At 37.3% G+C, this 18767-nt stretch overlaps 1 protein-coding gene and 1 pseudogene across 1 annotated transcript in view; one reads left to right on the plus strand and one right to left on the minus strand.

Annotated features, from left to right (window-relative positions):
- LOC140712035 (uncharacterized) overlaps positions 1 to 18767 on the minus strand; it is a 223485-nt gene that overhangs the window by 41717 nt on the left and 163001 nt on the right. Inside the window, exon 3 of the mRNA XM_073017651.1 lies at positions 3728 to 3870. Within this exon, the coding sequence (XP_072873752.1) occupies positions 3728 to 3870 (143 nt within the window). The remainder of the gene's footprint in view (positions 1 to 3727; positions 3871 to 18767) is intronic.
- LOC119619630 (lysM and putative peptidoglycan-binding domain-containing protein 4 pseudogene) overlaps positions 7491 to 18767 on the plus strand; it is a 32103-nt pseudogene continuing 20826 nt past the window's right edge.

Consider the following 18767-nt stretch of genomic DNA (forward strand, 5'->3'; position numbering starts at 1 on the left):
GATAATTGAGACCAAAAAAAACTTTTTTACCTGAATAATCAAACTAAGCATGGCCATAATTGTCATTTAGTTTTCACAGCTAAACAAACCCTAAAGAATCCTACTCAAACATTTTCCTGCCCAGCAGAACTTTCAGGTTATATTTTTTACACATCTTCTTTTCTATCCCCCGGTACTCCATTTATTTTTGTGCTTCCTTCTACTTCATAGCCTTCTCTTTATTTTATTTTCCAAACACCAATCCTTGCGTTTGTCTTCAAATTGTCCAACAAGCTGGGCTTCAGAGTTCTTCCAACCTGGAGCACACCATGCTTCAAGGTGACTTCTCCTTTCTGTTGGTATTTCTGTCGCAAGGGGCACCGCCACACACAGCTACAGAAACCTAACGTTAAATGACTACAACTGCCTAGTCGGCTCTGAAAACCCTCTTAAGTCAAAAACCAAACTCACTAACATGGTTATATTTCCCATTTATTATCTTGATTGCTCACTTCTCCAAACTTGATACCAGGATATACTGCTCTCTTGTCTAGGACTACAGATTAGGAGACCTGCATGAGGACATTGGTGCTATTTATTTGTCCTTGGCTTTGCTTCTAGGCCAAATCTTCTTTGTATTTGAAAACCAGGGCTTTCAGCTTCTCTACAACTTCAGAGCTCTTCCTCCTTAGAAGTTAATTCGCTCTGTCTCCATTACACCATTGCAGAACTCACCAAATTCCCTATGCTGAGCTAACATCCAATTGATCAATACCTACAAGTCAGTTGGGAAGAAAATTGGACACAAATCTTTGAAGTCCAGTCAGCAATGCTTCTCAAAATTTTTAATTTATAACACTCTTTTGAATTAGAACTTCTGGGAGGTTGTTGTTTGGAAGAGGTTAAAAGACTCAAATCAACTCTATCATGTCAGCAATAACATAATCACTCCTATAGTTGGCATCTCTACTCCTCTGCCTAGGATTTCCTTCCATACTGTAATGGTAACAGAGAGGTAAACATTCTAGCCAACCATACCAGCAAAAGAAATGACAGACACTGTATCCAGGATACTCTTGGCAGACTCAATAAATCTTTTTTTACTGCCTATATTTCCCCCAAAAGATTTCATTCTTTGTCCTGTGCTCCAAACTCTCCCAAACTCCCAAAGCATTCTCATTGCCTTCAAGATAAAGCTCTGAAGACCACATGTTGCTCTGCTTTTATGGTTTTTTTTCCATTGCATGTGGCTTTTTTTATTATTGATGAATGGGATGGCGGCAAGAGCTTCCCATATCCAGGGTGGATAGTAGTGATGTCAGCACAGTTTAGTTCTATGCAGTTTATTTTGCTTCATCCCCCAATTTTTTTCCCTCACCTAATTTCTGTGATCAAAAGACGCAACATTCGACGAGTTCTTCCACTTATCTCTTCTCTCTCCACATAGCTTATAGACCAAGACATAGGTGTCTTAAATCAACTAATTTAATGCATCCTGTTTTATTGTACTTCTGTTATGTGCTGATTATTCTCAAGCATAAATAACAATAAAGCACCTAACTAAATACATTTTATATATGTATTACCTTCATAATGGACTTCCTTTCTAGTTACAACTGTCATATTTTATCACATGGATATTTTAAGCTTCTTTGGTTATCTAACTATTTAGTTGTCATTTGATAGAATTTTTTTTTTGCCCTGACCACACTTTCTTGGTTATCCATGAGGCAAAATGCTCACACATCAGAGTAAACTACCAATCTTTCACAGGCATGGTTTGAAATAAGAACCATATGATAATATTATAATATGCCTTATATTTACTAACTATAATAGCTTTTAACTCAGTCTGCATGGTGTCAAATGACCCACTCAATTCAAATACCTATCTAATGTATAATTACCACAGTAAGTTAGCAAAATAATTATACATTGATAAAAAGTTGAAGAGTTCATTGTCACCTGTTAAGCAACAACTGGCACAAGGGAAAACTGAGTAATGTCAGCAAGATAACAAGAGTAAGAGACCCCAGCATTTGTTTTCCCACAAAAAATAACAATTAGCCAATTATCCACAAACAAAAATAGCCTAGAGCACTCTGATGTCCATTTAAAAAGCTGCAGCAACACAGTGGAGCAAAAAAACCTGAGAATAAGTACACAGAAAAGATAGGAAGAACAGTTTCCTTTTGCCTGTATCATTCCTTCCCCCAGGATGGCACTGCTCAGTGCTGAGAGTGAACGCTCCAGCCCACCAGTTCCTCTCAGGGAAAAGGAGAACAGAGTGAACAACCAGTTTTCCCTGCCTTTTGGGGCATTGCCTGAAGAACTCACTTTGGCTTTACTCCACCCTGATCACTGGGGAGACCAACAAAGCTGAGACATCTGAAGACAGCTAGGAACAAAGAAGAAAGGCAGGGGTTTTCAACGTCAACCATGCAGCAATATTCAGCATGGTTTCCTGTGGCTTGCTCTGCAGAGGATCCCAGTGGCCTTCACTAATGAGGACTTCAATAGCCCTTGTGGCCACTTCACCCTCCAACACACTTTTGCTATGGAGAGACAAAATTTTTGCCCTCACAAGCTTCACTGTTGAAGTAGCAGCACCCTCATCAGCTACTACATAGGTACCCTGTCCCCAGGAGCCACAGAAGCCACTGCTCACATGCCCACCTGCAACTATGGCTCCTTTACCAGCCCTGGGTCCCAATGTGGTATGAAGCTGATGCCACAGCTGTGTGCATAAGCATAGCCAACCTCAATCTTTCTGCCCACTTCCAGCACTGTAACATGGCTCCTACTTTCATGCACATACACATAACTAGTCCTAAACCCTACCACAACTGACTGGCCCAGGTTCCCCCCACTGGACTTGGAGGTGCCACTGAGAACCACAATAGCCCTTACACCCACTGCAGACCTCTTATAGACCTCTTACACAAAGGCCATGTGGTTACCAACTTTATAGACCTCAACTGCCTGAGTCAATGAGACAACATTGCCCCCAAGACCCAGAGGCACTGCACAATCCCTCACAACAGTTTACCTAGCATAATATACTCCCCTACAGATGAAGGCTTTTCCTTACAAAAGCCAGCCCATGAAGTCTTGAAGTTGTGCCTGCTTCAAATGTGCTGACATCCATGCAAAGCGACAAGGATTATGAAGAATCAGGAAAACGACACCACCAAAGGAACACAATAAACTTCCCGTTACTGACCCCCCGAAAAATGAAGATACACAGATTTCCTGACAAAGAACTTAAAATAATTGCTCTAAAACTCAGAAAGCTACACTCAAACACAGAAAAAGAATTTAACAAAATCAGAAAAACAATAAAAGAACAAACTCAGAACTTCAACATGATAGAAAAAGGTAATTTTAAAACTAACAAAAATTTGGGAGCTGAAGAATACAACAGTTGAGCTAAAAAAAATCGATTAAGAACTTCAACAATAATTTTGATAAAGGAGAAGAGTTAGCAAACTGAAAGACAGATCATTTGAAATAATCTAATCATAGAAGAAAAAGAAAAAGAAAATAAAAAGAATAAAGAAAACCTAAAGAATTTATGATACACCATTAAAAGAATGCTAGCATTGGCCAGGCGTGGTGGCTCACATCTGTAATCCCAACATTTTGGGAGGCCGAGGTGGGTGGATCAGCTGAAGTTAAGAGTTTGAGGCCAGGCTGGCCAACATGACAAAACTCCAACTCTACTAAAAATACAAAAAAAAAAAATTACCTGAGTGTGGTTGCACGTGCCTGTAATCCCAGCTTCTTGGGAGGACGAGGCAGGAGAACTGCTTGGACCCCGGATGTGGAGGTTGCAGTGAGCCGAGATTGCACCATTGCACCCCAGCCTGAGCGATGGAGTGAGACTTTTGTCTTAAAAACAAAACAAAAATAAGAATGTTAGCATTAACATTATGGAAGTTTCAAAAAGAAGAGAGAGAAAAGGGCAGAAAGTCCACTTTAAAAAATAATGACTAAAAACTTTCCAAGCCTGAAGAGAAATAGAAACATTCAGGTACTGAGAGCCCAGACATCCCCCAAACATAGTGATGAGAGATGCCTATAGTTCCAGCTGCTTGGGAGGCTGAGGCAGGGAATTGCTCAAAGCCAGGAGTTCAAGACCAGTCAGGGCAATGCAGCAAGTTCCCATCTCAGAAAAAAGTCCCAAACATATTCAACCCGATAAAGTTTTCCCTGAGGTATGTTACATTCAAACTGTCAAAAATCAAAGACAAATGATAATACAGTTTGGCTCTGTAGTCTCACCCAAATCTCATGTCAAATGGTAATTCCTAAATTCCTAATTTTAGGGGAGGGACCTGGTGGAAGGTGACTGGATCATGAGAGTTGATTTCCCCTTGCCTGGTCTCATGATAGTGAGTGAGTTCTCACGAGATCTGGTTGTTTGAAAGTGTATAGCACTTCCCCCTTTATTCTCTCTCTCCTTCTCCACCATTGTAAACTATGCTGGCTTCTCCTTCCCCTTCCATCATGATTATAAGTTTAGGTCTCTCCAGCCATGTTTTCTGTATAGCCTGCAGAATTGTGAGTCAATTAAGTTCGTTTCTTCATAAATTACCCAGTCTCAGGTAGTTTTTTATAGCAATGTGAAAATGGCTAATACAAACAGAGAACTTTAAAATCAATAATAGAAAAGAAGCTCATCACCTACAAGAGAACCCTGATAAGATTATCGTAGGATTATCTGCAAAAAGCTTGGAGGCAGGGATACAGTGAGATGATGTATTCAAAGTATTGAAATAACAAACTGCCAATCAGGAAAACTTTACCTGGCAAATCTTTCCTCCAGAAAGGAGGGAGAGATAAAGACTTTTCCAGACAAACAAAAGCCAAGGAAGTTCACCATCCACAGAACTGCCTTACAAAAAATATCAAAGGAAATTTTTAACGTTGAAAGAGAAAGAGGCTAATTACATAAAAGCATATAAAACTGTAAAACTCGCTGGCAAAAGTAAGTTTGAGGCAATATTCAGAATAATCTAATACTGTGATGGTGGTGTGTAAATCACTTATGTCTTCAATATGAATATTAAAATCAAAACTATTAAAAATAACAATAGCCACAATAATTTGTTTAGGAATACACAATATAAAAAGATGTAAATTCTGACATCAAAAACATAAAATGTGTGTCGGCAGTAGAGTTAAAGTGCAGAGTTATTTCATGCAATTAAAGTTAAGTTGCTATCAGCTTAAAATAGAAAAAGAGGAAACACTTGCAAATGTATTTATTGAGGCTAATATTGTCTTGATACCAAAATCAGACTAAGACAGTAACAAAAATAAATAAATACATAAAAGAAAATTACATACCAATATTTCCCATGAACTTAGACAAAATTTCCTCAACAAAATATTAGCAAATTGAATTCCACAATAAATAAAATGAATTCTACATATTCCACATATGAAAGACTGATTGAATATTTGAAAAGTCATCAATGCAATTCACCATATCAGCAAGATAAAGAGGAAAAATCGTATTATCTCATCAATATATGCACAAAACACATATTGATAAGATTGAATACTTGGTCATTTAACAACTGTCACGATGTTAAGAACAGAGGGAAACTATTTTAACATAGTGAAGAGTCATAACAGGAAAACCTACAGCACACTAAAATAATAGTATACTTTGTGGTGAAAGACTAAATGTTTACCCTAAGGTCAGAAATAAAGCAAGGATGTCCACTTTCACCACACTTATTTAATACAGTACTGGATGTCCTAGATGCTGAAATAAGGCAAGCAAAAGTAATACAATTAATCAAGGTTAAAGAGAAATAAAACTTGTTCTTATTTGAAGAAAATAAGATTGCTGGGTAGAAAGACTGTTTTTTAAAAAAACCAATGTATAGTCCTAAAAGGTCATGATATACAAAATCAACGCACACACAATTACATTCTATATACTAACAATGACTATGTAAAAGCTAAAATTAAAACACATGCCAAAGAAATAAAATCATTCCAAAGTCATAAAAAATACAGATATATATTTAGCAAAATCTGTACATAAAATATATAGTGAAAAATTACAAAATACCGATATAAAAATCCAAGATAACCTAAATAAATTGAGAGACATACTACATTCATGGATTGGAAAACTCAACATAGTAAATATATTAATTATCCTTAAATTGATATATCAGTTTAATATAATTCCTATCAAAATTCCAGATCAATTTTTAATAGATAAAAAAACTTATGTTAAAATTTATGTGGGAAGGCACAGTCCTTAGAGTTATTAAAATCATCTTGAAAAAGAAAGACAAAATAAAAGGAGTCATTTTACTCCATATTAAGGCTTACTATATAGCTATAAAAATCAAGCTATTATGATATTACCAGAAGGATAGACACATAGATCAGTGGAGCATAATATAGAACCCAGAAATATACATGCAAATGACTTTTTTACAGAGATGCAAAAGCAATTCCAAGGCTAAAAGATATCCTTTGCAACAAATCGTGCTACAACAATTGAGCATCTACAAGCAATAACAAAAAAAAAAAGAAAGGGAGAAAAGGGAGAGAGAGAAAGAGAGAAAGAGAGAGAGAGAGACAGAAAAGTCCTAACAATCACAACTTGTGTTTTAAAAAGATAACTAAAAATGGGTCATAGAATTAAATGTAAAATTATAAAACGTGTGTAAAAAACATAGGAAAACGTTTTAGAATTAAGGTATAGACAAAGAATTTTTGGACTTGACACAAAAGCATCATCCATAAAGCAAAATTGATCAATTGGACCTCATTAAGATTCAAAGCATTTTCTCTGCAACATATTTTATTAAGCTGGTAAGAGACAGCTAAAGAATGAAAGAAAATAGTTTCAAACCACATATCTGACAAATAACTGTTATCTAAAATATATAAAGAATGGGCAAAACTCAGGAGTGAAAAAGAAAGAACCAGTTCAATTAGAAGAAGGGTAAAGCTTGAACAGATGTTTCAGTGCCAAAGATATACAGAAGGCAAGTAAGCACATGAAATAATGTTCAACTTAATTAGCCATTGGAAAAATTCAGAATAAAAACACAGACAAGTAGACATTACTACACACTTATAAGAATGGTGAAAATAAAACATATTGAAAATATCAAATGCTACTTCCATCTGAGACCTCATCAGCTTGGACTTCACTGTCCGTATTTCTATCAGCGCTTTGGTAACAACCACTTACCAGTCTCTAAGAAGTTGCAAACTTTCCCTCATACTCCTGTCTTTGGAGCCCTCGAAACTCTTCTAAAAGAATCAACCAGTTCTTTTGGAAGAGTTTGAGGACAGAGAAGTTCCAAAGCTGCTACCACATTTTCAAGTGTCTTTATAGCAATGCCCCACTCCTCAGTACCAATTTTCTATTTTGGTCCATTTTGCATTGCTGTAAAGGAATACCAGATACTGGGTAATTTATAAGAAAAGAGGCTTATATGGCTCAAAGTTCTGCAGACTGTACAAGAAGAATGGTGCTGGCACCTGCTCCTGGTGAGGGCCTGAGGAAGCTTACTATCATGACAGCAGATAAAGGGGGAGCAGGTGTATCACATGGCAAGGGAGAGCAAGAGAAAGAAGCATTTTTCCTGCAAAAAGCTGTCGAGATGCTTGAAGAAGTGGTAGTTGGTTGGTGAGAAGTCAGGTGAACATGGTGGATAAGGCAAAACTTCATTACCTGGTTCATTCAACTTTTGAAGCATTGGTTTTGTGACATGTGATCGGGCATTGTCATGGAGAAGAATTGGGTCTTTTCTCTTAACAAATGCCTGCTGCAGTCACTGCAGTTTTCAGTGCATCTCATTGATTTGCTGAGCATAATTCTCAGATGTAATGGTTTTGCTGGAATTCACAAAGCTGTAGTGGATCAAACTGGCAGCAGACGGCCAAACAGTGACTATGACTTTTTTAGTGCAAGTTTGGCTTTCTGAAATGCGTTGGAGCTTCTTCTCAGTTCAACCACTGAACTAGTCATTGCTGGTTGTCATATAAAATCCACTTTTTGTCACATGTCACAATCTGATCTAGAAACAGTTCCCTGTTGTTGCATGGAATAAAAGAAGATGACATTTTGAAATGATGACTTTTTTAAATTTTTCGGTCAGCTCATGAGGCATCCACTTACCAAGCTTTTTCACTTTTCCAATTTGCTTCAAATGCCGAACCACCATAGAATGGTCAATATTGAGTTCCCTCAAATTCTCGTGTAGTTGTAAGAGGGTCAGCTTCAATGATTGCTTTCAATTGGTCATTGTCAACTCCTGATGGCCAGCCACTAACTCCTCATCTTCAAGGCTCTCATCTCTGCAAAACTTCTTGAACACCACTGCACCGTACATTCACTAGCAGTTCCTGGGCCAAATGCACTGTTGATGTGAGTTGTCTCCACTGCTTTACGACCCATATTGAATTTGAATAGGAAAAATAACTGGAATTTTCTTTTTGGCTAACATCATTTCCATAGTCTAAAATAAACATAAAATGAATAGCAAGTAATAAGTCATTAGCAAAATAAAGCAAGAAAGGCTCATTACAATGATGTATAACATAACCACATTTATTTAAGAATATATTCCAATATCAAACAGCAAATTCCAACAATGCAAAACCGCAATTACTTTTGCACCAACCTATAATTTGCATTTCACTGATCATTAGTGATATTGAATATTTTTCATATCCCCGTTGGCCATTTGTATGTCCTCTTTTGAGAGATGGCTACTCAGCACATTTGCCTATTTTTAAATCGTATTATTTATTGTCCTTTTCTTTTGCCATTGAGTTGTTTGAGTTTCTTACATATTCTGGATATGAATCCTTTGTCAGATGAATAGTTTGCAAATATTTTATCCAGTTCTTTAGGTTGTCTCTTTACTCTGATAACTATTTCCTTTGCTGTGCAGAAGCTTTTTAGTTTAAAACAATTCCATGTGTTTATTTTTGCTTTTGTTTCCTGTGTTTTTGAGGTCTTACACACAAACAAAAAATCTTTTCCCAGACAAATGTCCTGAAGCATTTTGCTTATTTTATTCTAGTGGTTTTACAGTATTGGATATTACATTTAGGTATTTGATCCATTTTTAGTTTATTTTTATAGAGTGACAGATGGAGGTCTAGTTTCATTCTTCTGCATATGAATATCCAGTTTTCTCAGCACTGCTTATTGAAGAGATTCTCTTCTCCCTAACATATATTTTATGTGCCTTAATCAAAAATCTGTTAGCTGTAGATACATGGATTAATTTCTGGGTCCTCTATTCTGTTTTATTGCTCTGTTTCTGGTTTTATGCCAGTATCATGCTGATTTGGTTACTAAAGCTTTGTAGCATATTTTGAAGTCTGGTAGTGTGATGTCTCCAGCTTTGCTCTTTTTGCTAAGGATTGCTTTAGCTATTCAGGGTTTTTTCTGGCTCCATACACATTTGAGAATTGTTTTCTATCTGTGAAACGTGTTGTTAGTATTTTGATAGAGATTGCATTGAATTTGAATTTGTAGATTGTTTTGGGTAGTAAGGTCATTTTAACCATATTAATTCTTCTTATCCATGAGCATGAGATTTTTTTTATTTCTTTGTATTTTCAATTTCTTTCATCCATGTTTTGTAATTTTTACTAGTAGAGATCTTTCACCTTCTTGGTTAATTTTATTCTTAAGTATTTTAATTTTTTGCAGCTACCATAAATAAGATTCCCCTCTTGATTTCTTTTTGGCTACTTCATTGTTTGTGTATAGAAATGTTACTAATTTTTTGTATGTTGATTTTGTATCCTGTAACTCTACTGAATTTGTTTATCAGCTTTACTAGTATTTTGGTAGAGTTTACATTTTTCTTTATATAAGATCATCTGGATCTGCAAACAGGAACAATTTGACTTTCTCCTTTCCAATTTGGGTGCCCTTTATTTCTTTCTCTTGTCTAATTGCTCTGCCTAGTACTTGCAGTACTGAATTAAATAAGAGTGGCTAGAGTGGACATCATTGTTTTGTTCCAGTTCTTAGAGAAAAAGTTTTCTGCTTTTTTCCATTTACTATGATATTAGCTGTGGGTTTGTCATATATGGACTTTATTGTGTTGAGGTGCATTATTTCTATACTTAATTTATTTACAGTTACTATGAAAAAGATATGTTGAAGCTTAGAAATGTTTTTTCTGCATCTATTGAGACAATCACATATTTTTTGTTCTTCATTCTGTTGACGTGGTGTATCATGTTTATTGATTTGCCTATGGTGAATCATCCTTACATTCCTGAGATAAATCCTACTTGATTGTTTGTATTATGTTTTTGATGTGTTGTTGGATACAGTTTGCTAGTATTTTGTTGAAATTTTTTGTATCTAACTTCATCAGATATATTGGCTGGTAGTTTCCTTTTTTCTTGTGTCCTTGTTGTTGTTGTTGTTTTTGGTACAAGGGTTACCCAGGCCTTGTAAAGTGAGTTTGAAGAATTCTTTCTGCTTCAATTTTTTGGAATAGTCTGAGAATAATTGATATTAATTACTCTTCAAAGGTTAAGTGAATTCAGCAGTGAAGCCATCTAGTTCTGGACTTTTCTTTGTTGGGACACTTTTTGTTATTTATTCCCTCTCATTAATCATATGGTCTATTCATGTCTTCTCTTTCTTCTCAGTTCCGTCTTGGTAGATTGTATGTGTCTAGGAATTTATCTATTCCTGTATTAGTCCATTCTCATGTTGCTAATAAAGATATACCTGAGACTGAGTAATTTATAAAGAAAAAGGATTCAATTGATACACAGTTCAACATGGCTGGGGAGGGCTTAGGTAATTTACAATCATGGCAGAAGGCAAAGGGGAAGCAAGACACCTTCTTTACGGGTGGCATGAAGAAGAACGAGTGCCCAGTGAAGGGGGATGCCCCTTATAAAATCATCAGATCTAATGAGAGCTAACTCATTATATTGAGAAGAGGATGGGGAAACCACCTCCGTGATTCAATTATCTCCACATGGTCCCTTCCACAACACGTAGGGATTATGAGAACTACAATTCAGGAGGAGCTCTGGGTGAGGAGATAGCCAAACTGTATCAATTTTTACTACATTCTTAAACTTTTTGACATGTAGTTGCTTATAATACTCTCTAATAATCCTTCGGGGTTTTTTGTGGCATGAGTTGTAAATTCTTCTTTTTCATCTCTCATTTTATTTATTTGGGTCTTTTCTTGGTTAGTCTAGCAAATGATTTGTTGAATTTGCTTATCTTTTTTAAAAAACACCTTTTTTGTATTCGTGTTTTGTATTTTTTGTCTCTATTTTATTCGTGCTTTGATTTTTATTACTTATTTCCTTATACTAATTTGGGATTTGGTTTGTTCTTGATTTTCTAGTTTTTTGCTATGTATCATTTGGTTGTTTACTTGAGATCTTTCTGCGTTTTTGATGTCAGTGTTTATTCCTATAAACTTCCCTCTTACTACTGGTTTTGTTGTATCCTATAGGTTTTAGTATGTTGTGTTTCTATTTTATTTGTTCCAAAAATTTTCTTCTTAATTTATTTATTGATCCATTGGTCATTTAGGAACATGTTGTTCAATTTCCCATGTGTTTATATAGTTTCAAAAGTTTCTCTTGTTATTAATAGACAGTGTTATTCCATTGTGGTCAAAAAGGATACTTGATATGATGTCAGTTCTTTTAAATTTGTTGAGACTTGTTTTATGGCCTAACATGTAGCTTATCCTGGAGAATGTTTTATGTGCTGATGAACAGAATGTGCAGCCAAGCACGTGGGCTCATGTCTGTAATCTCAGCACTTTGGGAAGCTGAGGTAGGAAGATTGCTTGAGCCCAGGAATTTGAGACTAGCTTGGCAACATGATAAAGCCCTGTCTCTACAAAAAAATACAAAATATTACTCAGGAAAGGCGGGGCGTGGTGGCTCACGCCTGAAATCCCAGCACTTCGGGGTGTCGAGGAGGGTGGATCATGAGGTCAGGAGTTCGAGACCAGCCTGGCTAAGATGATGAAACTCTGTCTCTACTAAAAATACAAAAATTAGCTGGGCATCGTTGCAGGTGCCTGTAATCCCAGCTACTCGGGAGGCTGAGGCAGAGAATTACTTGAACCTGGGAGGCAGAGGTTGCAGTGAGCCTAGATCGCACCACTACACTCCAACCTTGGCAACAGAGTGAGCCTCCATCTCAAAAAACAAAAAAGAAAAAAGGAAAAAAATGTCTCAGGCATGGTGGCATGTTCCTGTAATCTCAGCTACTCAAGAGGCTGAGGTGGGAGGATTATTTGAGCCCAGGAGTTCAAGGCTGCAATTAGCTGTGATTGCTCCACTGCACTCTAGCCTGGGTGACAGAGTGAGACCCTGTTTCAAAAAAAAAAAAAAAAAAAAAAAATGTATTCTATAGCTTTGGGACAAAAAGTCCTGTAAATGTCTATTAGGTATATTTGGTCTAAAGTACAGTTTAAATCCAAGGATTCTTTATTGAATTTATGTCTAGATTATCTTTTTAGTTGTGAAAGTCAGGTATTAAAGTCTCCAACTATGATTTTATTAGAGTTTATCTCTCCCTTTAGATCTAGTAATATTTGCTTTATATGTCTGGGTGCTCTAGTGTTGGATGCATATATATTGTATGTATTATATTCTCTTGCTGAATTTATCCTTGTATCACTATATAGTGACCTTCTTTCTCTCTCTTTACAACACTTGAGTTAAGCTCTGTTTATCTAATAAAAGTATAATTAGTCCTCACTTTTGGTTTCCATTTGCATGGAATACCTTTTCCATCCTTTCACTTTCAGTCTACGTGTATCTTTACAAGTGAAGTGAGTTTCTTGCAGGCAGCAAATAGTTGGATCATGTTTGGTTATCTATTCAGCTAGTCTATATCTTTTAAGTAAGAAATTCAGTCTATTTATATTCAAGGCTAACTTTGACAGCTGAGGACTTAATCCTGTCATTTTGTTTATTGTTTTCTGGTGGCTATTTATTTGTTGGTGTGCCATGCATTTCTTTTTTCTCTTATTGATTATTATTGTAGCTTGGTCATTCTCTGTAGTAGTGAAGTTTGATTCTTTTCTCTCTCTTGCTTGTGTATATGCTTTGCCAGTGAGTTTTACACTTTTGTGTGTTTTTATAATGACAATTATTATATTTAACTTCCAGGAATTCCTTGACTGTTTCTTGTGAGGCTAATCTAATAGTGATGAATTGTTAGTTTTTGCTTGTCTGGGAAAGACTTTATTTCTCCCCCATTTCTGAAAGATAGCTTTGTTGGATATAGTATCCTTAACTGATAATTGTTTTTCTATCAGCACTTTAAATATATCATCCCATTCTCTCCTGGCCTATAAGGTTTCTGCTGAAAAAATATGCAGTTAATCTAAAGGGAGTTCTTTATTTGGGACTTGATGTTTTTCTTTTGAAGATTTGACTAATGTACTTCAGTTGGGACATTTGTGGGTTGGATCTATTTAGGAATCTTTGAGCTTCTTGAATTTGGACTCTCTCTCCAAAGACTTGTGAGGTTTTCAACTATTGTTTAATTAAATTGATTTTCTATGTTTTTCTCATCCTTTCCCTTTCTGGGACTCCCATAATATGAAGGCTTTCTTTACTCTTTTTTATTTTTATTTTTTTTCCTCTGATGAGGCAACTTCAAATGACTTATCTTTAAGTTCAAAGATTCTTCCTTCTGCTTAATAAAGTCTGCTGTTGAAGCTCTCTACTGTTTATTTTAATTTTATTAATTGAATTCTTCAACTATATGATTTCTATTTGGTTACTTTTTATGACATCTGTTAAGTTTCTTTTTCATAGGACTTGGACATTAGAGGACTAAAAATATTTCTTATTCATATTGTAGGCTTTTGTTTGTATTAAATTGTGTATCTGTATTTTCTTGTATGTCATTGAATTTCCTTAATATTATTATTATAAACTCCTTTTCTGACAATTTGTAGATTTCCTTTTCATTTGGGGTTTATTATTAGAGATTTATTCTGCTCCCCTGGTTGCATTATATTCTCTTGCTTTTTCATGTTTCTTTTATCCCTGCACTAATGTCTATGCATCTGGTAGAACAACTTCCTCTTTCAAATTTTCTAGAGTGGCTTTCACAGAAAGACTTCCACCTACCATTATATCTCAGTGTACCAGTTGGAAAGGGTATAGTGACTCTGTTTCTGGTAGATACAGTGGTATAGTTTTTGTGCAGCTTCTTCAGTTGTGTTCAATAATAACAACTGAGGGTGTCACCATGGCCTAGGTTGTAAAAGTTTGTGGCAGTGGCAGTAGATTAATAGGTTGTTAAGGTCTTCAGTGACAAAGGCTATGGGGTTCTCCTATTCTCATTTTATCCAAAATGAAGAGACATAACTGAAGGGATCCCTGTATCAGGTCTAACATGGCCTATAAGCAGCTGCAGCTGTGCTGGGTTCCATGTGCAGGTACTTGGAGCAGCTGTGGGGCCCAGGACCTAGGCTCAAGGTCTCATGAACCTATTGTGGCACCTGCATATTGAGTTGCAGGTTTGTTTCTTTCTTTTTTTTTTTTAATTATACTTTAAGTTCTAGGGTACATGTGCACAATGTGCAGGTTTGTTACATATGTATACTTGTGCCATGTTGGTGTGCTGCACCCATCAACTCGTCAGCACCCATCAACTTGTCATTTACATCAGGTATAACTCCCAGTGCAATCCCTCCCCCCTACCCCCTCCCCATAATAGGCCCTGGTGTGTGATGTTCCCCTTCCCGAGTCCAAGTGATCTCATTGTTCAGTTCCCACCTATGAGTGAGAACATGCGGTGTTTGGTTTTCTGTTCTTGCAATAGTTTGCTGAGAATGATGGTTTCCAACTGCATCCATGTCCCTACAAGGATGAGCTGCAGGTTTGTTTCTATGGCAGGATCAGATGTTGGTTGCCCACAGAGCCAGGGTCTGTTACTCTGAGGCACCCATAAAAGTTTGGGCCCAGGGACTGGGATGTAACTCTGATTTTACTCCCAGGGAGTAAACAACCCTTGTCTGACTCCAGAGAAAAAGGAGTGCTCTGAAGTTTTGAGTCCAAGGAAGAAGTTATGGCTGTAATTTGAGAATATGAGCCAATAGGGTTCAGTAGCAACTCAGGTCCCAGAGGACAAGGCACCGTAGAATGATGACACTAGACTCTGGGATGGTGAGGTGTGGCTATACCATAAACTCACTGAGACCAGGTGCAGTGGTGGCATGGTAGAGCACAGCTGTCATTTGGGCTCTGGTGGGCAGGGAGCAGCATACTAATGACTCCACTCCCCAGGGAGAGGAGCATGTCAGAAGTTCAGGCTTTAGAGAGCTAGTGCAGCTTCAGGTAAGCGGGCTACTAGAGTTGTTTTGCCTTTAGGAAAAGGTGTCTCAGCTCAGCCACTGCTCTATTTCCCTAGGATGTGGGAATTATGTCAACTTAACCCTGGAATTTGTAGCTACTCAGCTTGGCCAAGGCACCACTTCCCTGGGAGGCAATATGCCTCTTCAACTCAGGCTTAGGGTGTGTGACTATTCTGGCCCAGGCATCATTTCCCTAAGATGCAGTGTCTTGCTTCGGCTTAGTTATCGTGATGTGTGACTGCTCTAGGAAGCCAAGGCACCATCTTCTGGAAGGGCAGCATAGCTGCTCTGGTAGGTCAAGGTACTGTTTTCCCAGAGGACAGGGTACCATTTCAGCTCAGACACAGAGGGGTGTGACTGCTCTGGGTGGCCAAGGCACTATTTCCTTGGGATGCCTGGCACTGCTTCAACTCTGACACGGGGTTCAGAATGCTTTAGCAACCTGGAGAGGTATGTTGAGGAGCTCTGCTGAGCTACCATTTCCTTTGGAGGCAGTGTGTAGCTTTAGCACAGGGCTCTAGGGGTGGGGAACGACAGTGACTCAGAAGGGCATATGGAACAACTCCACCAAGCCACTGTTTCCCTGAGAAGGTAGTGTACTGCTTCAGCTCCATTCCCCCAATACATGATACAGCAACAGTGACTGTGAGGAGTAGATGCAGCAGCTCTGCCCAGGCATGATTTCCTCCAGTGGTAGTGTACAGCTTCAACTCCCTCAAGGGGGTAGGGCACAGCAGTGATGGGAGAAGTCTACGGAATGGCTCTGCCAAGGCACTGTTTTCTCAGGAGGAAGTCCATAGCTTCAGCTCAGAGCCCTTAGGAGCACAATGCACCAGTGACTGGGAAGAGCAGATGGAGTTCTACCAATTAACCATTTTTCCAGGGAGTGGTGCACAGCTTCAGCTCAGGCCCCTGGGGTGAGGTGCAGCCATGACTGAGAGAGGTAGATGGAGAGGTTCTGCCAAAGTACTATTTCCCTAGGAGGGGGTGTGCAGTTTCAGCTCTGGCCTGAGGGGGCAGGGAGTTATGCACATGACAATACTAGTTATATATCTGGCAATAGCATCTGTTGGTAGCTCAGCTGGATCTTCTGGGCTCAGATTATTAGGGACAATTGGAAATTAAAAGACTTTGCGGCTAACTTAAGTAAAACAAGCAGAGTGCTGTGCTGAGAGTCTCAGAAAGAAACTAAATTATGCATGATGTCCAAGATCAAGCACAACAAAAGAAACAGGATGTGAAGCCAAGAGTTCAGGGGTCAGGTAAGCACAGAACGTAGCAGGATGCAGTAAAGAAGCAAAGTTCCGGGACAATTATTGTGCATTGGACACATAATGTGTGAATGGATCAGCTCGAGCTAAAGGCACAGTATTAGAACGGCTTTAGTTCTCCAGATGCTGGCTGTAGAAGCTTTCTATGAACACTAAACAAACAATTCTGTGAGTCTCAGAGAACCAAGCTACCAATAAAAGGAATCAAGAACACGCACACCAGGCCAGACATGGTGGTTCACTCCTTAATCCCAGTGTTTTGGGAGGTTGAGGTGGGAGGATCATTTGAGGTCAAGCTAGGCAAAATAGTGAAACTTCTGTCTCCACAAAAATATTAAAAAATTAGCTGGGTGTCATCACCCAGCTACTAGGGAGGCTGCAGCAAGAGAACTGCATGAGTTAAGGAGTTCAAGTTTACAGTGAGCTATAATCATGCCATGGCACTCCAGCCTGGGAGACAGAGCAGGATCATGTCTCTAAAATTTAAAAGAAAATATATGAAAAATATAAGGTCTAATTTTCTATTATTATAAGCCATCTTTAATTTCTGAGTTACACACATACACTTCAGTCAAACCCATGCTTTCATAAAAAGGAAGCTGCAAGAAAAGGATCTCTCCTTCCAGTTTCATTATTAGTGTAAGCCTATTCTTTGACCACTGGTATAAACATTTAGCTTATTTTGTGTTAGTTTATATTTTTAGTATTTCCACTACTGAGCATGACAGAGGCTATACTCCCAAAAGCTACTTGATAATTGTAATTGACAATTTCCAAATTAAACTGATAAATTAAAGAAACAGCACTTTAATTTTTTACATATTTTTATAGATACCCAGGAAAATTTGACTAAAGTTTTTAATACTATCTGTTGCTTATCATATACTTTTAATGGAATACTGGAATGCTCTTTTATATTAATTTTCCTAAAGTAAATGAACTTTTATGTAATAGAATAAAATTAATATCTTTGATACATTATCTAGTAAGTATAATTTAGAGGAAATGGAGTATTAATGACTTGAGGTGCAAATTACCATTTAAGTAAGGGTAGAAAGATAATAAAACATAGAATCATTATGTACCTCTAGCAATTTTTCAAGTTTTATTCTTTTTACTATTTAAGTAATTATGTCTTCTTTTTGGGCCTCACTTTTTTCTGTTCTCCAATTAAATAATTTTTTAACTTACAGATATTCGGCCTATTATTTTTGTGGCTGCTTTTGCAATTCCAAATGAAAATGTCTTCTACAAAATTTAATCAATGTATTTACAAAAATAACACAAAATTTCTCTAACATCCTCTTTCTACTGATTTCAAATTAATCCAAGTTTAGCGTTCATTTAGTTCAGAATCAGGAGATTCCAGTAACCACTGTGCAGTTCCCAGAATCACACAGTTGAGTTCTATTCAGTTGACTGGGGAAAGGTAAGACATGCTGGTTGTCCCATTAACTTCCTAACATAATTAGGAATGAAATAATCTAACTGCTCCAAGTCAGTTCAGGATATGTTTTACAGTTTTATATCTCATAAGAGGAATCCCCAGTGTATGGGCTGGACCCAATCTAAATCCACTTTATCCAGTTCTCAAGGTCATAATACTGTACTAGGTACTGCCAATATATTCCAAGACATGATCCTATATATCTGTCAGAATGTACATCTAATACCAGGATAACGAATAGGTTTAATTTTGCATGTCAACTCGATTAACTGGTGGAGGCTGCCTTAAGCAGCCTGTTAAGGACATTTTAAGGCTACATGCAGACTTGGAAGAATAGATGTATTAGCAATGTCGACCATGCGTTCAGAAAGGGGGTAATCACAACTTAAATGTCTCATATTTACTGATCCTAATCAAAGAATTCCAAGGGAAAAAATGGAAATGCCTAACCCCGAAGTTCAAGTAAAATCTGAAGTGTAATAAGAATAATTTGTACCTACTAATCTACACTCCCTTTCTTCTTAACGGAAGAATTTCCATCTCTGCCAGTTTTCCTTTTACATGTTTCTCTCTCTTCTGCTGTATTTCCTAATTCCTCCCTTTCCCTACCACAAAATAGAAGTCAGAATTCATCTAATAAAGTAATTTTTCACTTCCTCTAATATTTTTATATAGGGAACTTTTAAATAG

Source organism: Chlorocebus sabaeus, chromosome 7 (assembly GCF_047675955.1).
Source record: "Chlorocebus sabaeus isolate Y175 chromosome 7, mChlSab1.0.hap1, whole genome shotgun sequence".
Lineage (NCBI taxonomy): Eukaryota > Metazoa > Chordata > Mammalia > Primates > Cercopithecidae > Chlorocebus > Chlorocebus sabaeus.